We start from the raw sequence: 19443 nt of genomic DNA, 5'->3' as shown, positions 1-19443 counted from the left end.
CCTGACTATCCGGATCCATGTGTCATACCCCAATCCCACCCCGTCCCTGTAACCTACTTCACATTCTAGTCCTTCACTACATTTTACTACTTTTATACACATGGTTGTTTATTTTATTTGTTGAAATGAACACAAAAACACAGGCAGTATCAGACTGAAAATATTTCAGTATTCTGTATAATCTCAGTATTATTTTCCCAATAAAACTTTACCAAGACATCTCGGTAACATTGAATGAAATTACATTGTATTTTTTTGTCTTCTTGATTAAGCTATATGTCTACCGGTGTGTGTGTGTGTTAGTAAGACTGAGGTAGGAAGTGTAGACTTGTTCATGATACCTCTCATAAACTTCACCCGACAGAAACCATTTTCGGAGGTGAAGACGCTATCAAGACAGTGATGCTGGTGTAAGGAGAGTGTACTCAGAGGGGGTGCTTATAGGGATGGTGCAGAAGGGAGATTGTACAACAGAAGGGAACAGTACTTCTGATTAGATACTTGATGGGGAGGCCCGGAGGGTACTAAAGGAAAGGGTACTATAAGATTAGGGTGCTTACTTGAATGGTATATAGATAAAGAAAATATCCTTGGAGAGGTGATACAAGGTTCTTAAGAGTATGGTACTTGATGGGAGGATATGTATACTGAAGGACAGGCCAGAGTGGGTGGTATTTACAGGGATGGTACTGAAGGTACAGGTACTCCGCAAGGAGAAGAGGGGATGGTACTTGATTGGATGCAAGTGGAGGCTTCCATTTTCAGGACAAGATATGAGGCAGCTTTCATCCTTATCTAATAACTCTTCACTTGAGGGTCACTGGGTTCTTATACTTTACATTTGATACATGCCGTCTTGAACAATCAACTTCAGCGAAATGGCACTGAGATTGAATACTGGAGTCTAGCTGAGAGATTCGATACTTCTTACTGTGAAGGTCGAACATCGTTAATAATCCAAGATCATGAAGATGGAAAATGCGATGACATCGTGAAAGCATTTGTCAAGTACACCAGGCTGAATCCTCAATACATTTTTGTCTAAACCACGCCATGTTGATTTGGTCAGATACTGAAAGCTGACGGTCTTTGGTCTCATCGTATGATCTAGCATCCTTTTGCGTCTGCATGAGGTATAAAAAGATATATACAACTGTTTAAAAAAAATCAGTCTGAGAGAAAGACGCAGAGAGCGATCGAGAGAGGGAGAGAGAGAAAAAAAGAAACGATAGGGGAAGGAGAGACACGATGAGGGATGAAGTAATCTAGGAAGATAGTGATATACACACAGGAGAGACACACACATAGGAACCAGTGGCGGCACCAGGAAGATTTTTTGCTGGGGGAAAAGAGGCAGCATGGATCTGGGTGGTGCAATCGGAAAACTTGCCTAAATTTAGGCATTTTTGCACAATAACAGTGAGATTTTTGGTGGTCTTTAAGTTCTGACTGGGGGCAGTGTCCACCGGGCTGGAAAGCCTTTTGGGGAAGAACTCCCCCCCCCCCCCCATCCCTTCCCTGTGGTGCTGCCAATGAGCTCCAAAGAGACTGAGGAACAGACTGAATTCATACCATCTGTGGAGGATATACTCGACGGAGTCCTTGGCGATTTATATTTTCAGCAAATGACACCTTCAGCATTTTTGTATCATCTTCAGACAAACATTTTGAACATAGTCGGCATTGCTGCAGAAAAATAGATTTCATAAATCGTTAGCTTGAGGTTAATGTTTCTGTCAATATAAATAATGCTAGTGAACGACAAATTGAGACATTGGACATGGAAGTATATTATCCAGTGATATAGCGCGATTGTTTAAACCAGATAAGATAAGATCTTCTCTGTTAAAACTTAGCCTAGGAAAATGGACACAACGCTGGGTTTTCTTTTCGTCATACATTTGATTTTTTTGACCTCTTTTCATTGCTGCCTTCAAGTATAAAACAATTATTGTTACCTGTTTGCTGCAGTCCTGGCATGTGTCTGTATGACAGATATGGATGTCGAGAAAGATGTCAGAATCTCTGATCCTACATTAAAAACAAACAAATTAATCACACCATACGCTACTTTTCCAACCAAAGACCAAAACGGATGAAAAAATGACCTTGACATTTTCAGTCAGCAAGGACTATAATAATAAACGGTTCCAAAGAAGTAAGTCCCCAAAACGACTTGATCAATTCTCTTGTTTCAAAGTTTGAAACATAGACTGGTTAGTTATGCATCAAGTGAGCGGGTTTTTGTTGCTACGTTTTACCATCTTAAAAAAAAAAGTTGCACTTTCCAACATGGGCTTTTTATGCATAGTTTTGTTCAGACTTCTTTCACTTGAAACAAATTAATCAGAAACAAATGTTTCTATATTTGTTTTTGTTTTTTATGAATTAACTTCCAATAATATACATCTAATTATTATCATCCTAATTATGCAGTTTTATGTCCCATACAGGAATCTTATTTATTTAGATATTTAGTTCAATATTTTCACCTTTATTGATTTATTATGCCATACAGGCTGAGTCAAAAAGAAGTAAACTCATGTTTGAGGGGCTGTAACTCAAGATCTACAATGAATCTGCTAAAATTGAAAATACCACTGGAAAGAGTGAATTTTACACGTCTAAATAAATAAAAGAATTGTTGCAATTGCTCACAGCAAACTAAAGTTATACTCATTTGAATACAACCACCCATTTTTGTAGCTGCACAAGGCTGATTGATTTTCATTCATTTCAATTTCGACGAATCAGCAAAGTGCTAACAGGATTTATTGTTGAAAAGACAACTCTTGCTTTTAATTAATATTCAACAAAGTCCATGACGGTACTATATAGTTTGTAGGGATACCAATTCAAGTCTTTACGAACGATCCGGCAGAAGCTTGATTCGGAATGTTGGGTAAAGGATTGAGCTGATCTTTGGTCTTGCTGTAACGCATGTCTATAACTCTAGCAATGTTCACTTGTGATCTAGCAGTTCGTGGTCTGTCTGAAGCTTCCGGCAGTCTGTTCCTTAGTGTCCCATGCACATTGAGCTTGTTCACATTCTTATATACTGCCTTACATGAAACCCGGTTAGCTATAGGAAATTGGACACGAAAAAGACGCTGAACTTCAGTGGGACTCTTAGTTTCATGATACTTCGTCGACAGAAACGTGCGCTCCCGTGCCGTAAATTGTGGTGCCATGTTGTCATTTGGCCCGTTTTATTATAAGGTAGTGCAATGAGGTAAAATTCATATTGAAAAGAGCCCTTTAACATGTAGGAATTATTGATCGAAACCACACCTGCCACAGAACTTTATTTGCATTTGAATATCGCCCCTTACCAATACATATAATAGGTAGGCCCTACTTGGGAAGTGAAACCGTGTGCAGCTACAAAAATGGGTGGTTATATTCAAATGAGTATAACCTGAGTTTGCTGTGAGCAATTACAACAATTCTTTTTTGTATTTAGACGTGTAGCATTTGCTCTTTCCAGTGGTATTTTCATTTCTAGCAGATTCCTTACAGATCTCGAGTTACAGCCCCTCAAACATGAGTTTACTTCTTTTGACTCAGCCTGTACCACTGTCTTACCCGTGTTTGTGTCCCCCGCCGAGGTTGTATCCCATCGTATTCATTGCACTGAATATTAAATGTTCATTTTTGGTTCGTATCTGTCTCACCCCTTCTTGCATCAGATCTGGAGACATATTTGCCTTAAAACATAACAAGTAAAAACATATTCTAATTTCTTTCAATTCGAAACTTTAGTCGATAGGTACCGTAGGCCTTCATACAGAACCATATTTAAAACTAACAGAATGGTAAAATTAAAAACCAACAACAACAAACACGTGAACCCCCCCTCAATCAGCCCCCGTTGGATGACTCACACTAGACCACTGAAGTGAGCCCTTCACACTTGATATTCAAAGTGTTACGTTACCCACCCGGTACCGCATTTAAAATTCACGTCCGCGTTTGAAATTCATTACTGTCATCATGCAAAAATTAAATTAACAAATTTGTTTGCAATAAAAAAAAACCGAATTCGTGCACTATATTTTTGGTCCTTTGCTAATTTTTCACATGAAACAAATTGTAGGCCGACCAAATACCAATGTTAAAGAGTGAAAAACTCCAAAAGAGTAAGAAGAGTGAAAATCACTCCAAAAGAAAGTGCACTCTTTCAATGAGCCATATAAGAGACATTACATGAAAATGAGTAATGTCCCTCATATTATCATGATTATGTTTCCTTAAAAGAGTGGGTTTCACCCTTTTTGGAGTAACACATTTTCACTCAGTCTTTTGGAGAGCGAGTTTTTCACTCTTATGTAAGCTATTCCTGCATATTTTTACGTTCTCTCTGGGATCGCCGATCGGTGCAGGTGGTGGATGACATGATCGAGCCGGCAACTTGTGAAACCGCCCGGCCGTATGGCATTTTTAATATACTTGGTTAGTTTTGTGGGGTTCATTATCGAACCCCAACGGTTTTAGCTTGTATTTATATTATTTATTAACATAGGCCTATTTGTTTTAAAATTTTAAAGCGTTTTAAAATTTCAAAATAACCCCATTCAATTACACGGTTGACGATGAAAATTTACTGAATTTAGATAATGCAATGCGGCCACCACCTGGATCGGTGATGAGTAGGTCTACCTTTAACATTGTTAACGAATGTTTTAGCGTATCAATTTTTTGTCGAATGTTTCAGCGTCTCACCTCAACTAAATGAATATTCAATTCTTCGTCCAGTAGAAAGTCCCATCTCATAACTTCAAAATAACCTCTGGCGAGAAAAAGATAGTTAAAGAACATCCGTTCAAGTTATCGCTCTTTACTTATACACATAATTATACACAAGAAGGACTAGAGAGAATCTAGATTCTAGACCATGGCATAGTCGGTAATACATTATCAGGCAAGCACAGTGGACCAGGTGTTTTTATTTAAAAAGGTGAAAACAAAACAAAACAGCAATTTTGTAACTTTTTGTAACCAAATTATGCGTAATATAATATGTGCGTAGGTATAATAGGACACCTAAATACCAAAGTAAACACATCAAGACAAAGAGTAAACACATGAGAGTATTTAGATTCTAAACATTCAACTTGTTTACTTTCAAAATCGTTTAGAAAGTAAACACACCAAATGTTTACAAAAAGCATTTACTTTCCGATGAAAGTAAACACTTTGAATATTAGAATCAAAATACTATGTGTTTACTCTTTGTCTTTATGTGTTTACTTTGGTGTTTAGGTGTCCTATACCTTTACTATGTAAATGGAAAATTAAACGCCTAGCAGTGTTTAAAAAGTGTTACAGAAACCCTAAACACTTAGATTTACAGTATGGACGGGTGTGTGGGATGTGTGTAAGGGTTTGGGTGGTGTGTGCCTTACCCTTTGCCCTTTATAGTTCTTTTCTTGTCGTGAAGAAACAGCAACAGCTTTTTCTGATTGCTGATTAGTGAATCTTGAATGGCGTCTTTTAACTGCTTGTCAATTTTATCTGCATTGAGTCCTCCAACATGTTCATTGTAATAAAATCAAATAAAAACGCAGTGATATAGTTGTTTACGTAGTTAATTGTGGGAGCACGAGGAAAATAATATTAATGAGCTTAATTAGCAAAACGAAATATGTAAAGTGTGTCCATTTTGGTCTCCTTTGTAACGCGATGTAGCGTTGCATATTACCTTCAGTACAGCCTCGGCTCGATGGGAGTCATATTTGTCCAGTTTTAGCCATTTCGCTACAATTATGCAGTGTATACTTAGTAATTCATAATTACTATATTTCCTCTTGCGTGATGTCAGCTTTATTTATCTCAGTATCTGAGTGCAAACACCTCTATCGCATGCTACAGTAGCGTAGCCAGCAGGGGGGCAGAGTGCCCCCTTGACAAAAAATGAAAGATAAAAGTGCCCTCTGACAAAAAATTAAAGAGAAAATCTGGAGGGCAAAGGAAAAGATAAGGGCCAAAAGGAGCCCCTTTTCCACCAAAATTCACCCGATCATAGGCCAAAATAGTGTAAAATACAAAACCCGTTTTTGAGTGGAAAACACTCTAAAATGAAAGAAAGTCCATTTTCTTTAGACAATATCACTCTTTTGATAGTATACAGACTAGGACTACTGTTTTCAATCCGTTTTAAGGAGTTGTTCTCCATTTTATTTTTCCACTCGGTGTACATTTAGAGAGAAAATGGAATAATGATTCATGCTTAATCATTTAGGGAACCAAAAGTGTCTCTAAAATTATTGTTTTACTGCAATTTAACCAATCTTACCGCCAAAGAGAAAGACTCACCTAATCCAGTCGTTACGTGAGCTTGCAATGATTGCTTTCTCGAGTAATTCCAGTCGTCAAAGTATCGCTTCATTGGAGGAAACTGGTAAAATCATATATCATAATTATTTGAATCAAACTTCTTTCTTCAACATGTTCAAGTGTTATTTTTTCCTTTTAATATATATATGGGCCAGCATGCTTTTTATAGGCTAAGCAAGCCCGACTTATGCATTTTGCATAGATCTGAACCATGACTTTTCCATGGAGCTAATCGCATGTTTCATTTACGGACCAGCATAAGTAAACAAACAAGCCGATGATATAGTACTCCATCGTTGGACGAGTTCTACATTAAACTATCCCTATTGAATACCATTATGTGTTTCATCTTGTCATATGAGTTAGATTACCCCTTATCTTTGTATTGAAGGAACTTCTAATATATGGTGGCTCTGAAAAGAGGCGTTTATAGCACTCTCTAAATGTAAGAGTGAAAAACTCACTCCCCAAAAGAGTGATTCACTTATAAAACCACTCAAAAAAAGAGTGAAATGTGTTTTTTAACTTTAAAACCACACGTCTTTTAGAGTTGTCCTTCATTTAACTCTTTGAAAGAGTTGAAATTTGCTCTTTTAGAGTGGTTTTCACTCTTTTGTGAGTGGTTTTAAGTTTTAAAAAAAACACATTTCACTCTTTTTTGAGTGATTTTATAAGTGAATCACTCTTTTGGGGAGTGAGTTTTTCACTCTTTTCCATTTAGAGAGATAGATGTTCCTCTCCATGGATATTCAGTGGCTATGAAAAGAGCCGTTGAAAAGAGCCGTCCAATCGGTGTGTCCTCTAGCTTTGAAAAGATCCGTTTCAGGTACCCCTTCGTACTGAAGACTTGATGGTTTTGAAACACCCAATTGTGTTTGTTTATGTTTTGATAGCAACACTGTGGCAACATATGCGTGGCATTAATTCGTACGCGGAATTCTATGGTACATTCATGAAACAATAAAGCAGTAAATTCTGTTGCAATTGTTTGACCCTTTCCTAGTTGAAGCTAACTTTCTTGATGAGCTTTGATGATCTTGTGTATTTTCTGCATTATCATAATTAAACAATCGAATAAGTTGGGTTATTCTACCGTAAAGATTCGCCTAGTGGCGCTATGGGTTCCCTTGACATAAGCGGAATTTTAGGCACAACCTAAAAGTACCCTTCCGTAAAATTCCCACCAGCAAATAAGGACACGAAACCTTAATTCTGGTTGGGATGCCAAAGGAGGGAGCTCAGTCAGCTCACTATTTGCACATGAAATTGACCCCATGCAAAGGAGCCCATGCGCCATTAGGCGAAGCTTTACGGTAATTGTTATTGACAACTTACTTTAAATACACTACTATCCATGTGTTCTCCGTCTGTCACGTAGGTTTTTATATCACTAAAATCATTTGGGTCGTAAGGTTCACTACATATTCTCATTAACCACGCACTATCTAATATATAGGCCCTTAATGGAACAGCTGACGTAATGATGACGTGAATGCCTATGTTAATTACGTGGCCGTGAAGAAGGAATTGATTGTGTACAAACTGCTGAATCAGAACAGGTTTATTTAGATCCAGATCTGTGTAAATCATCATCAAAAACAATATAAATTAGAATACTTGCTAATTGTTATCATTTTCATCGTCATCATTATTATTTCCATCGTCATCGTCGTCATCATTAATATTGTCATCGTTACCATTATCGTCATCGTCAACGTCATCACTGTCATCATCATCATCATCATTACCATCATCATCATCATATTATAAACAGCAGCAACAACAACAACAACATCATCATCTATCATCATCATGATCGTCGTCATCATCGTCGTCGTCGTCGTCGTCGTCGTCGTCGTCGTCATCATCATCATCATCATCATCATCATCATCATCATCATTTTAATATCACCATCAGCTGCAATATCGCAAGGCCGTTTTTTCTTGAAAGTACACGGGAAAAACGCACATTCCTTTTCCTTATTCTTATTCTTAATTCCGAATGTTTTATGATATAATTTCACTTTATGATGTTGATATGCGTAAATTTATTCAAATGTTTGGAAACAAACAAACAAAAAGAAAATAAAACATACCTTTAGTTTCTTTTACCTGGTTGCCTCTGTGGCCTTTATTTTTCTGTATCCATATAATTTGTTTATTCTTCTTTTTCTGAATCTGATTGAGAACAACATAAAAAAATTATAAAATATCGACTTCGATTGTGTGTAACATTGATATTTTAATGGGCTTTGTGAATACAAACATTATATAGGCCAATTCAACTTGAATTTCATAACATTACGCGGCTTATTTATCTTAAGTATTACGAAGCATTGCAAAAGAGAAAACGTTTGAATATTGCAGGCATGTAAGCTACAAATGTAGCCATCTTTACCTTACCAAACAGCAATTTGCAAGTTTACTATAGACCGTGCCTATACAGGGAGTCCCTCAAGACCATATCCGGTGCCCTTTGTTTCAGTGACGTAGCATCATAGGGGCACGGTTGCAAAGCTTAGAAAATCCCATAGGAAAATTGGCAAAAAACGGCTTGTGGCCCCAATCAGACCCGATGCCCCCCCCATCATGGTCAGTGCCCCCCCCAATCGGATGACCCACGCTACGCCATCGCCACTGCTTTGTTTTTTCTCTTTGTATCAGAAAGGATATTCTTGCCGCATGTCTCTAAAACATCGAATGAAGCACAGAATCCAATGTTTAATTTCATGTGGCTGGATTTTGAATATGTCAGTATAAACGCATAATGATTTGTGAATGTTCATTATAATTTAAAGACCCATACAATAGAGACAAGGTTACTAGGTAGTTTGTATTTTGCCTTTATCATAAGATCATAACTTACGTGTTGAAGGAATTGTTGCTTTTGTTGTGGCAGTTCAAACGTCTTTGGTAAATAACGGCTCCCACCGTGAGTATTGAAATACGACTTGGATGCAAGACTGGCGATTCCGGGAAAATGGTTTATCTACATAGTAGAAATAATGTCTGTCAGATCAGTCGAAAAATAACTTTTACTTCATAGATTGTGCAGGTTGTAGCAGTCGTACTTTTAGGGACAAGATTGTGTTGTGCATCAAAATGCAACATACGATGATTTGTGATTGAAGATAATTGGAGAGTCATTAAACAATAAAATCAGGATATTTGAAGCCACTTGTCACTTAGGAAATGTCCAACCTTGGTCAAACTTGGTCAACGATGCTAAATGTATACAACTAAATTTGTGCAATCTCTCATATATTTTGTACAGCTTTGCGACATTTTAAACATAGTTTTGCAACTTTACGCAACATTGTGAAACTTTGCATGTGCAATTTTTGTATTTTTTGACGTTTTGGGCAATTTTGAACATTTTGTCAAAGTTGGTCAAAATTATATTTATATCTAGCTTTTGAAAATTGATAAAATATTTGTTTTTGTCATGTTGCCCAAAAGAATTTGGGTAAAAAAAACCCGTCAGAGAAATGCAAAAGTTCTTGTTTGCTACACTGTATAATTTGCAGAGTTATTGGTTGATGCATTACAATTGAATACCTGAGTGGAAGAAGGGCCCAACTCCAATTTTTTTACAAAAATGAGTTAGACCCAGCATTTTATTGCCAGCAGACTGATCTTCCTTGTGTGTGAAAGATGAGCCAAAATCCACTCTCTAAATAGTCTACACTTAATCATGGTTTTCATGGCAGAAAGGCCCATCTTCCACAAATATAGGGTTAAAGAGGAATTTTGTTCATCCATGAAATCTGCTTTTCACTACAATAAATTTTCTTGCTAACATATTTCACGAGTTCTACTTGTGCAATTAATGGTGATTTCCTAATTTCCGTAGCTATTTATAACACAGAATTGGCATTTGCAGTATATTAGTGGAAGGGCCCAACTCCATCTCGTATTAAGACCTGTACCGTTGCCATGGAAACATCATATATAATTTCGAATGTATGTACTATTGTATGTTCATGTATTAAAGGTCCCCTGAAGATGAAAACGTTCTGTCTATAAAACTTTTCCATTAAGTTTTTTCTTAATATCTCAAAAACAGTTTTGATGGAGTTGGGCCCTTCTTCCACTCAGGTATTCAATTAGGAACTCACCTTAAGATTAGGATTGTTGTCGACAAGTTTTGTCAAAGTCTTGCTAAATTCCCAACTTATTGTGGTATTACTAAATGGATAATAATACGACCAAACAATATCTACTGAAGTATGTTCATCGATGACCTCTGCTGTTGCATCATAACCAAATCTGTCGAAAACGCGTTTTATCAGAGGTGCGTTGAAACTCTTGTTCCCCTAAAGATGTGAAGAAAGATTTCCGATTGATAAGATCGTTAATAGAATTAGGTAATGCAGCTGCTAATCTGCAGAAGCACTTTGTGACGAAGTAGTCCTGTCCCAAGTTTATTTAAAGATATGGAACCATTTGGACTTGACCCATGGTGACCATTAGAGGTCACGAAAGACCTAAAATATTTAGGTTTAGGGGGAAAATGTGTATCTTCAATACGAAAGGTCAAAATTTTCAAATGATGGACGGGTTTTCCTCTAAGGTTTCAAAAAATCAAAATTATCTGATATCAGAAGAACATTCCTCGTTTTCAGGATGTAATTCGATATGTCTGATGTGCTCTCATGTCCCACAAAAAATACTGTGCAAACGCCAGGCCCGTACGCAGGATTTCATTTGGGGGAGGGGGTGCTGATTTTGAAAAAGTGGACTTTTTTCCAGGGGGGTGGGCAATTTTGTGAAAGTGGACAAAATTTGGACCTTTTTTGTCCAAAAAAACCTGATTTTTGACATTTTGGGATTTTTGTATACTTTTCCAAATTTGGGGGAGGGGTGCGTCGCTAGATCTGTAATTAAATGCACGTTTAGGAGGGAGGGGAGCATTGTGACTTTCAGATGGGAAGGTCAAAAGAGGCCGAAAAATCTAGAATATCACGGCGAGAGGGGGTGCAAGATTCCGCAGCAGTGGCGTATAAGGGGTGTAAAGGGGTACATGCTCCCCCCCCTTGTGAGAAGTCTTGCGGCCCCTATGGAATGCTGGCCACCTGATATTTAAGATTTTTGGGCTTTTTTTTGTACTTTTTAGCCCATTTTTGACCATTTTCGTCAAAGTATTCCCCTTGAAAGTTGCCTTGCTCCCAACTTTGCCCACCCTCTGAAAAAGTACTGGCTACGCCACTGTTCCGCAGAGGCAGGGGACACTGAGCTACGCCCGTGGTACGCCACTGCACCTAAGATGTTTAAGCAGTAAACTGATAGATTTAACAATTCAAATGACCACTATTGTTGCTTTTACTTACATCTTCTTCACGGGAAGGTATAAGAAGTAGAGGTGTTCTAGAGATCTTGCAAGGAGCAAATTGCCATCTTTTATCTTGACAAGATAACTTATCAATTTCAATTAAACCACGGAGGAGATAAAGCTGACCACAAATAGCAACCAGTAGCGTTACAATAAATGTCTTCATTATAGTCGTTTCCATTTTTGCCTTCTTACCTATAACCTGCAAAAAAAATCAGTCATAAATTGTTGACAAATCTTGTAGCAAATCTTTGCTCGAGAAGCTAGAGGTCTCGAGTAAAGCAAATCTAAACAAATTGATTTTAATTAAGCACATTTTAAACACCCCACCCCGTACCACACACCCCGGCCTAAACACTCCTACCCAACCCCATCCCACTAAAATACCCCTAAACTACCGGAACCCTACACACACCCATAATAAAAACACCAAATAAATAGCAACTGTAGGCCTATAGGCCTATCAGTATCATTCGTGGCACTGCTGAGCTTGGTAAAACTTCACTGGTTTTAATAAATGCACGTACACCATGCAGTGCACCACAACAAACCTATTGTTTTTGATTTGTTTTATATTCTTATCATTCAAGCAGAAAGATATTTCAACTTCACTGTTATAAATTAGTGCAGACCTCAAAGTATCTCCCATAGCTGGCTACAACTAAGCCGATACTATGATTAAGACATTTTAGTTAGTTCAGCCTTCCCAACGATTCCGGTCAAATTATGTCTCTGTCCGATGTAGGCCTATTTGGACGCAAGCATGATAGACATATTAAAGCCATTCTGTGTTAAAAGGGCATTTCGTGATCCACAGCATCATCCCCCCCCCCACTTTTCTCCAAAAAAGTTGAGATTTTTATATCACTGGAAACCTCTGGCTACATAATGTATAATGTACAAAATATTTCTTGCAGAATTTTTCGTTCAGCAAAGATATCGTGAAATTTGAATTTCGTTCTGGTATACCAGAACGAAATTACAACACAGTGTCTATGGAGCAGTGTAATACACATATAATGCATAACTCGCAAACGCAAAATCGAAATCAACTGAAATTTTGGAAATAAGCTTTTTTCGTGGATATCTACTGAAAAATGTCATAAAAAGAGGATGCTATAGGATCACGAAATACTCCTTTAATATATAGGCCTACATTGAAATAATTCGATTCTCATCGTACCGAATTCTGTCTTACCTTTTTATATATAATTATAGTTGCCTGAACTGGAATACCGTTACACTCAATACAGACAGTATGGCATATGATGCGTGTATAATAATTACTATTATTGTTGTCATCTGCCCACACGCACCGAATTATGGTGATTTCAGATTGTACATGGCCCTATAGATAAAAGACCTCTATGCCCTCACGATTCCGAGGAGACAGGTGACCTATTATTATATTATTGTCATTAGAAATAGTTTGCCTTTTTGTTAACAATGATATGGTCCGTTGCCTTTGAGAATGAGGTTACGCAAACACAAAAAGTTTTTGACATTATTCGCAAAAGGATAGGTTGCCAGAACATTGGCGTTTAAATTTCGGGTTATATGTAAGGGGTTTTAAAAACGTTTTCATAACATTCAAAAACAAATTTTGAAAACTTAATGCAAAATATTCTACATTAACATAATGTTATTTAAGTGTTGACGAAATATTTGGCAAAAACTGTTTGCAACAAATATTATAAAATAACATGTTGACAACATTTTAAGAGTTGTTGTAGTGAGTTTCATACAAAAAAAAATTAATAACGTTTTCATGACCTTTATATAACCCGTGTTTGTGTTTGCTGGGTAAGGCTACCTGCTATTGAAAGCAAGCCATGTAGAAAACCAAAATTGTCGTTTGAAATGAATGCATGATTTCGCTTGATTAAATAATGGAGACTCCGGGATCGTACCGTCATCAGCAATACCCAGCAAACACAAAAATGTTTTTAAAACGTTTTAAACATGTTATATATTGGGTTTTGGTTTACATAAAAACGTTTTAATAACATTATATGTCGGGTTATATAGGTCATGGAAACGTTTTAAAACGTTTTATATGAAAACACACTACAACAATATGTTCTTAATTTTTTCAAAATGTTATTGTAAAATATTTTTTGCAAACATTTTTGCCGAATATTTTGTCAACACTTAAATAACATTATGTTAGAATATTTGCAGTAGGTTATCAATAAATGTTTTTGAAAGTTATGAAAACGTTTTATACCCTTTATATGTCCTTCATAATAACCCGACATTTAAACGTTTTCTAGTTCTGGCAACCTTTTCTAACCTTTTGCGAATGATGTCTAAAACGTTTTGTGGTGGGGTAGATAGCATATGTGACCATCCAGCACAACTGAGCCCTGAAGTCGCCAATCATCATTTTTGAGATATTCAACCAAAATATTCTGCTTGAAATTAGCTTTAAAATGATGTATATCATGTCTATAGTACTTGACATTTAAGTAGTGAAAAGTCAATAAAACAGTCAATAAATCCTTTGTTTCCTATTGTTTATCGTTCAATGGAGCATAGCTAAATAGTGGCACTGGCGACATCCGGGCTCAGTTGTGGAGGATGGTCACATATGGGTATGCTATAATTACTGTCATTAGCTGGTATGTCACCAACACTATCATCAGCAGTAGATAAAAAAAACCCAGGTGTCATCAACGCTGTCATCAGCAGTAGATAACATACAGGTATGTCATCAACACTGTCATCAGCAGTAGATAAGATACAGGTATGTCAGCAACACTGTCATCAGCAGTAGATAGCATATAGGTATGTCATCAATACTGTCATCAGCAGTAGATAACATACAGGTATGTCATCAATACTGTCATCAGCAGTAGATAACATACAGGTATGTCATCAATTATGTCATCAGCAGTAGATAACATACAGGTATGTCATCAATACTGTCATCAGCAGTAGATAACATACAAGTATGTCATCAATTCTGTCATCAGCAGTAGATAACATACAGGTATGTCATCAATACAGTCATCAGCAGTAGATAACATACAGGTATGTCATCAATACTGTCATCAGCAGTAGATAACATACAGGTATGTCATCAATACTGTCATCAGCAGTAGATAACATACAGGTATGTCATCAATACTGTCATCAGCAGTAGATAACATACAGGTATGTCATCAATTCTGTCATCAGCAGTAGATAACATACAGGTATGTCATCAATACTGTCATCAGCAGTAGATAACATACAAGTATGTCATCAATTCTGTCATCAGCAGTAGATAACATACAGGTATGTCATCAATACTGTCATCAGCAGTAGATAGCATACAGGTATGTCATCAACACTGTCATCAGCAGTAGATAACATACAGGTATGTCATCAATACTGTCATTAACAGTAGATAGCATACAGGTATGTCATCAATTCTGTCATCAGCAGTAGATAACATACAAGTATGTCATCAATTCTGTCATCAGCAGTAGATAACATACAGGTATGTCATCAATACTGTCATCAGCAGTAGATAACATACAGGTATGTCATCAATACTGTCATCAACAGTAGATAGCATACAGGTATGTCATCAATACTGTCATTAACAGTAGATAGCATACAGGTATGTCATCAATTCTGTCATCAGCAGTAGATAACATACAGGTATGTCATCAATACTGTCATCAGCAGTAGATAACATACAGGTATGTCATCAATACTGTCATCAGCAGTAAAAACATACAGGTTAGGTATGTCATCAATTCTGTCATCAGCAGTAGATAGCATACAGGCATGTCATCAACACTGTTATCAGCAGTAGATAACATACATGTATGTCATCAACACTGTTATCAGCAGTAGATAACATACATGTATGTCATCAACACTGTCATCAGCAGTAGATAACATACAGGTATGTCATCAACACTGTCATCACCAGTAGATAACATACAGGTATGTCATCAACACTGTCATCACCAGTAGATAACATACAGGTATGTCATCAACACTGTCATCACCAGTAGATAACATACAGGTATGTCATCAATACTGTCATCAGCAGTAGATAACATACAGGTATGTCATCAACACTGTCATTAACAGTAGATAGCATACAGGTATGTCATCAATACTGTCATTAACAGTAGATAGCATACAGGTATGTCATCAATTCTGTCATCAGCAGTAGATAACATACAGGTATGTCATCAATACTGTCATCAGCAGTAGATAACATACAGGTATGTCATCAATACTGTCATCAGCAGTAAAAAACATACAGGTTAGGTATGTCATCAATTCTGTCATCAGCAGTAGATCAGCAGTAGCATACAGGCATGTCATCAACACTGTCATCAGCAGTAGATAACATACAGGTATGTCATCAATACTGTCATCAGCAGTAGATAACATACAGGTATGTCATCAATACTGTCAGTAGATAACATACAGGTATGCCATCAATACTGTCATCATCAATAGATAACATACAGGTATGTCATCAATACTGTCATCAGCAGTAGATAGATACATACAGGTATGTCATCAATACTGTCATCATCAGTAGATAGCATACAGGTATGTCATCAACACTGTCATCAGCAGTAAATAACATACATGTATGTCATCAACACTGTCATCAGCAGTAGATAACAGATAACATACAGGTATGTCATCAACACTGTCATCAGCAGTAGATAACATATCGGTATGTCATCAACACTGTCATCAGCAGTAGATAACATACATGTATGTCAGCAACACTGTCATCAGCAGTAGATAACATACAGGTATGTCATCAACACTGTCATCAGCAGTAGATAACATACAGGTATGTCATCAATACTGTCATCAGCAGTAGATAACATACAGGTATGTCATCAATACTGTCATCAGCAGTAGATAACATACAGGTATGTCATCAATACTGTCATCAGCAGTAGATAACATACAGGTATGTCATCAATACTGTCATCATCAGTAGATAACATACAGGTATGTCATCAATACTGTCATCAGCAGTAGATAACATACAGGTATGTCATCAATACTGTCATCAGCAGTAGATAACATACAGGTATGTCATCAATACTGTCATCAGATAACATACAGTAGATAAACATACAGGTATGTCATCAATCAACTGTCATCACCAGTAGATAACATACAGGTATGTCATCAATACTGTCATCAGCAGTAGATAACATACAGGTATGTCATCAACACTGTCATCAGCAGTAGATAACATACAGGTATGACATCAACACTGTCAGCACCAGTAGATAGAAGACAGGTATGTCATCAACACTGTCATCAGCAGTAGATAACATACAGGTATGTCATCAATACTGTCATCAGCAGTAGATAACATACAGGTATGTCATCAATACTGTCATCAGCAGTAGATAACATACAGGTATGTCATCAATTCTGTCATCAGCAGTAGATAACATACAGGTATGTCATCAATACTGTCATCAGCAGTAGATAACATACAGGTATGTCATCAATTCTGTCATCAACAGTAGATAGGTATGTCATACAGGTAGATGTAGCATACAGGTATGTCATCAATACTGTCATCAGCAGTAGATAACATACAGGTATGTCATCAATACTGTCATCAGCAGTAGATAACATACAGGTATGTCATCAATACTGTCATCAGCAGTAGATAACATACAGGTATGTCATCAATTCTGTCATCAGCAGTAGATAACATACAGGTATGTCATCAATACTGTCATCAGCAGTAGATAACATACAGGTATGTCATCAATACTGTCATCAGCAGTAGATAACATACAGGTATGTCATCAATACTGTCATTAGCAGTAGATAACATACAGGTATGTCACAGTAGATAACATACAGGTATGTCATCAATACTGTCATCAACAGTAGATAACATACATGCATGACACCAAGCCTGTCAGCAGCAGTAGATAACATACATAATGTCATCAATACTGTCATCAGCAGTAGATAACATACAGGTATGTCATCAACACTGTCATCAGCAGTAGATAACATACAGGTATGTCATCAATACTGTCATCAGCAGTGCCAGTAGATAACATACAGGTATGTCATCAATACTGTCATCAGCAGTAGATAGCATACAGGTATGTCATCAATACTGTCATCAGCAGTAGATAACATACAGGTATGTCATCAATACTGTCATCAGCAGTAGATAACATACAGGTATGTCATCAACACTGTCATCAGCAGTAGATAACATACAGGTATGTCATCAATACTGTCATCAGCAGTAGATAACATACAGGTATGTCATCAATACTGTCATCAGCAGTAGATAACATACAGGGTATGTCATCAATACTGTCATCAGCAGTAGGTAACATACAGGTATGTCATCAATACTGTCATCAGCAGTAGATAACATACAGGTATGTCATCAATACTGTCATCAGCAGTAGATAACATACAGGTATGTCATCAAACACTGGCATCAGCAGTAGATAACATACAGGTATGTCATCAACACCGTCATCAGCAGTAGATAACATACAGGTATGTCATCAACACTGTCATCAGCAGTAGATAACATACAGGTATGTCATCAATACTGTCATCAGCAGTAGATAACATACAGGTATGTCATCAATACTGTCATCAGCAGTAGATAACATATAGGTATGTCATCAATACTGTCATCAGCAGTAGATAACATACAGGTATGTCATCAATACTGTCATCAGCAGTAGATAACATACAGGTATGTCATCAATACTGTCATCAGCAGTAGATAATATACATGTCATCAATACTGTCATCAGGTATACAGGTATGTCATCAATACTGTCATCAGCAGTAGATAACATACAGGTATGTCATCAATACTGTCATCAGCAGATAACACATATGTCAACATCATCAGCAGTAGATCATACAGGTCATCAATACTGTCATCAGCAGTGCCAGTAGATAACATACAGGTATGTCATCAATACTGTCATCATCAGTAGATAGCATACAGGTATGTCATCAACACTGTCATCAGCAGTAAATAACATACATGTATGTCAGCAACACTGTCATCAGCAGTACATAACATACAGGTATGTCATCAATACTGTCATTAACAGTAGATAGCATACAGGTATGCCACCAATACTGTCATCAGCAGTAGATAACATACATGTATGTCATCAATACTGTCATCAGCAGTGCCAGTAGATAGCTGATGACAGTCATCAGCAGTAGATAGCATACAGGTATGTCATCAACACTGTCATCAGCAGTAAGTAACATACATGTATGTCAGCAACACTGTCATCAGCAGTAGATAACATACAGGTATGTCATCAATACTGTCATCAGCAGTAGATAGCATACATGTATGTCATCAACACTGTCATCAGCAGTAGATAACATACAGGTATGTCATCAATACTGTCATCACCAGTAGATAACATACAGGTATGTCATCAACACTGTCAACAGCAGTAGATAACATACAGGTATGTCACCAATACTGTCATCAGCAGTAGATAACATACAGGTATGTCATCAACACTGTCATCAGCAGTAGATAACATACAGGTATGTCATCAATACTGTCATCAGCAGTAGATAACATAAAGGTATGTCATCAATACTGTCATCAGCAGTAGATAACATACAGGTATGTCATCAATACTGTCATCAGCAGTAGATAACATACAGGTATGTCATCAATACTGTCATCAGCAGTACCATACATGTATGTCATCAATACTGTCATCAGCAGTGCCAGTAGATAACATACAGGTATGTCATCAATA

General features: G+C 37.1%; 2 protein-coding genes across 3 annotated transcripts; both read right to left on the bottom strand.

The window, feature by feature from the left end:
* Window positions 1-830: 830 nt before the first annotated feature.
* LOC140151298 (probable tubulin polyglutamylase ttll-15) lies at window positions 831-5565 on the bottom strand. Of its 2 annotated transcripts, XM_072173580.1 has the most exons (6): window positions 5406-5558; window positions 4723-4789; window positions 3586-3707; window positions 1959-2031; window positions 1573-1686; window positions 831-1124 (listed from the first exon to the last, which is right to left on the bottom strand). In XM_072173580.1, exons 2-6 carry the CDS (start codon window positions 4771-4773, stop codon window positions 1005-1007), a joined length of 480 nt encoding a protein of 159 aa, XP_072029681.1. In that variant the 5' UTR covers window positions 4774-4789; window positions 5406-5558; the 3' UTR covers window positions 831-1004. The 2 variants fall into 2 exon arrangements, with proteins under 2 accessions (XP_072029681.1, XP_072029682.1); XM_072173581.1 differs by lacking the exon at window positions 1573-1686 and having other exon boundaries at window positions 5406-5565.
* Window positions 5566-6271: 706 nt separating this feature from the next.
* LOC140150344 (probable tubulin polyglutamylase ttll-15) lies at window positions 6272-9653 on the bottom strand. Its single transcript, XM_072172352.1, has 5 exons — window positions 9609-9653; window positions 9203-9325; window positions 8433-8514; window positions 7672-7913; window positions 6272-6397 (listed from the first exon to the last, which is right to left on the bottom strand). Exons 1-5 carry the CDS (start codon window positions 9651-9653, stop codon window positions 6272-6274), a joined length of 618 nt encoding a protein of 205 aa, XP_072028453.1.
* Between the last annotated feature and the right edge of the window lie 9790 nt (window positions 9654-19443).

This window comes from Amphiura filiformis, chromosome 4 (assembly GCF_039555335.1).
Source record: "Amphiura filiformis chromosome 4, Afil_fr2py, whole genome shotgun sequence".
NCBI lineage: Eukaryota > Metazoa > Echinodermata > Ophiuroidea > Amphilepidida > Amphiuridae > Amphiura > Amphiura filiformis.
The sequence above is the reverse complement of the archived record's forward strand: the minus strand, read 5'-3'. Positions and strand labels throughout refer to the sequence as shown.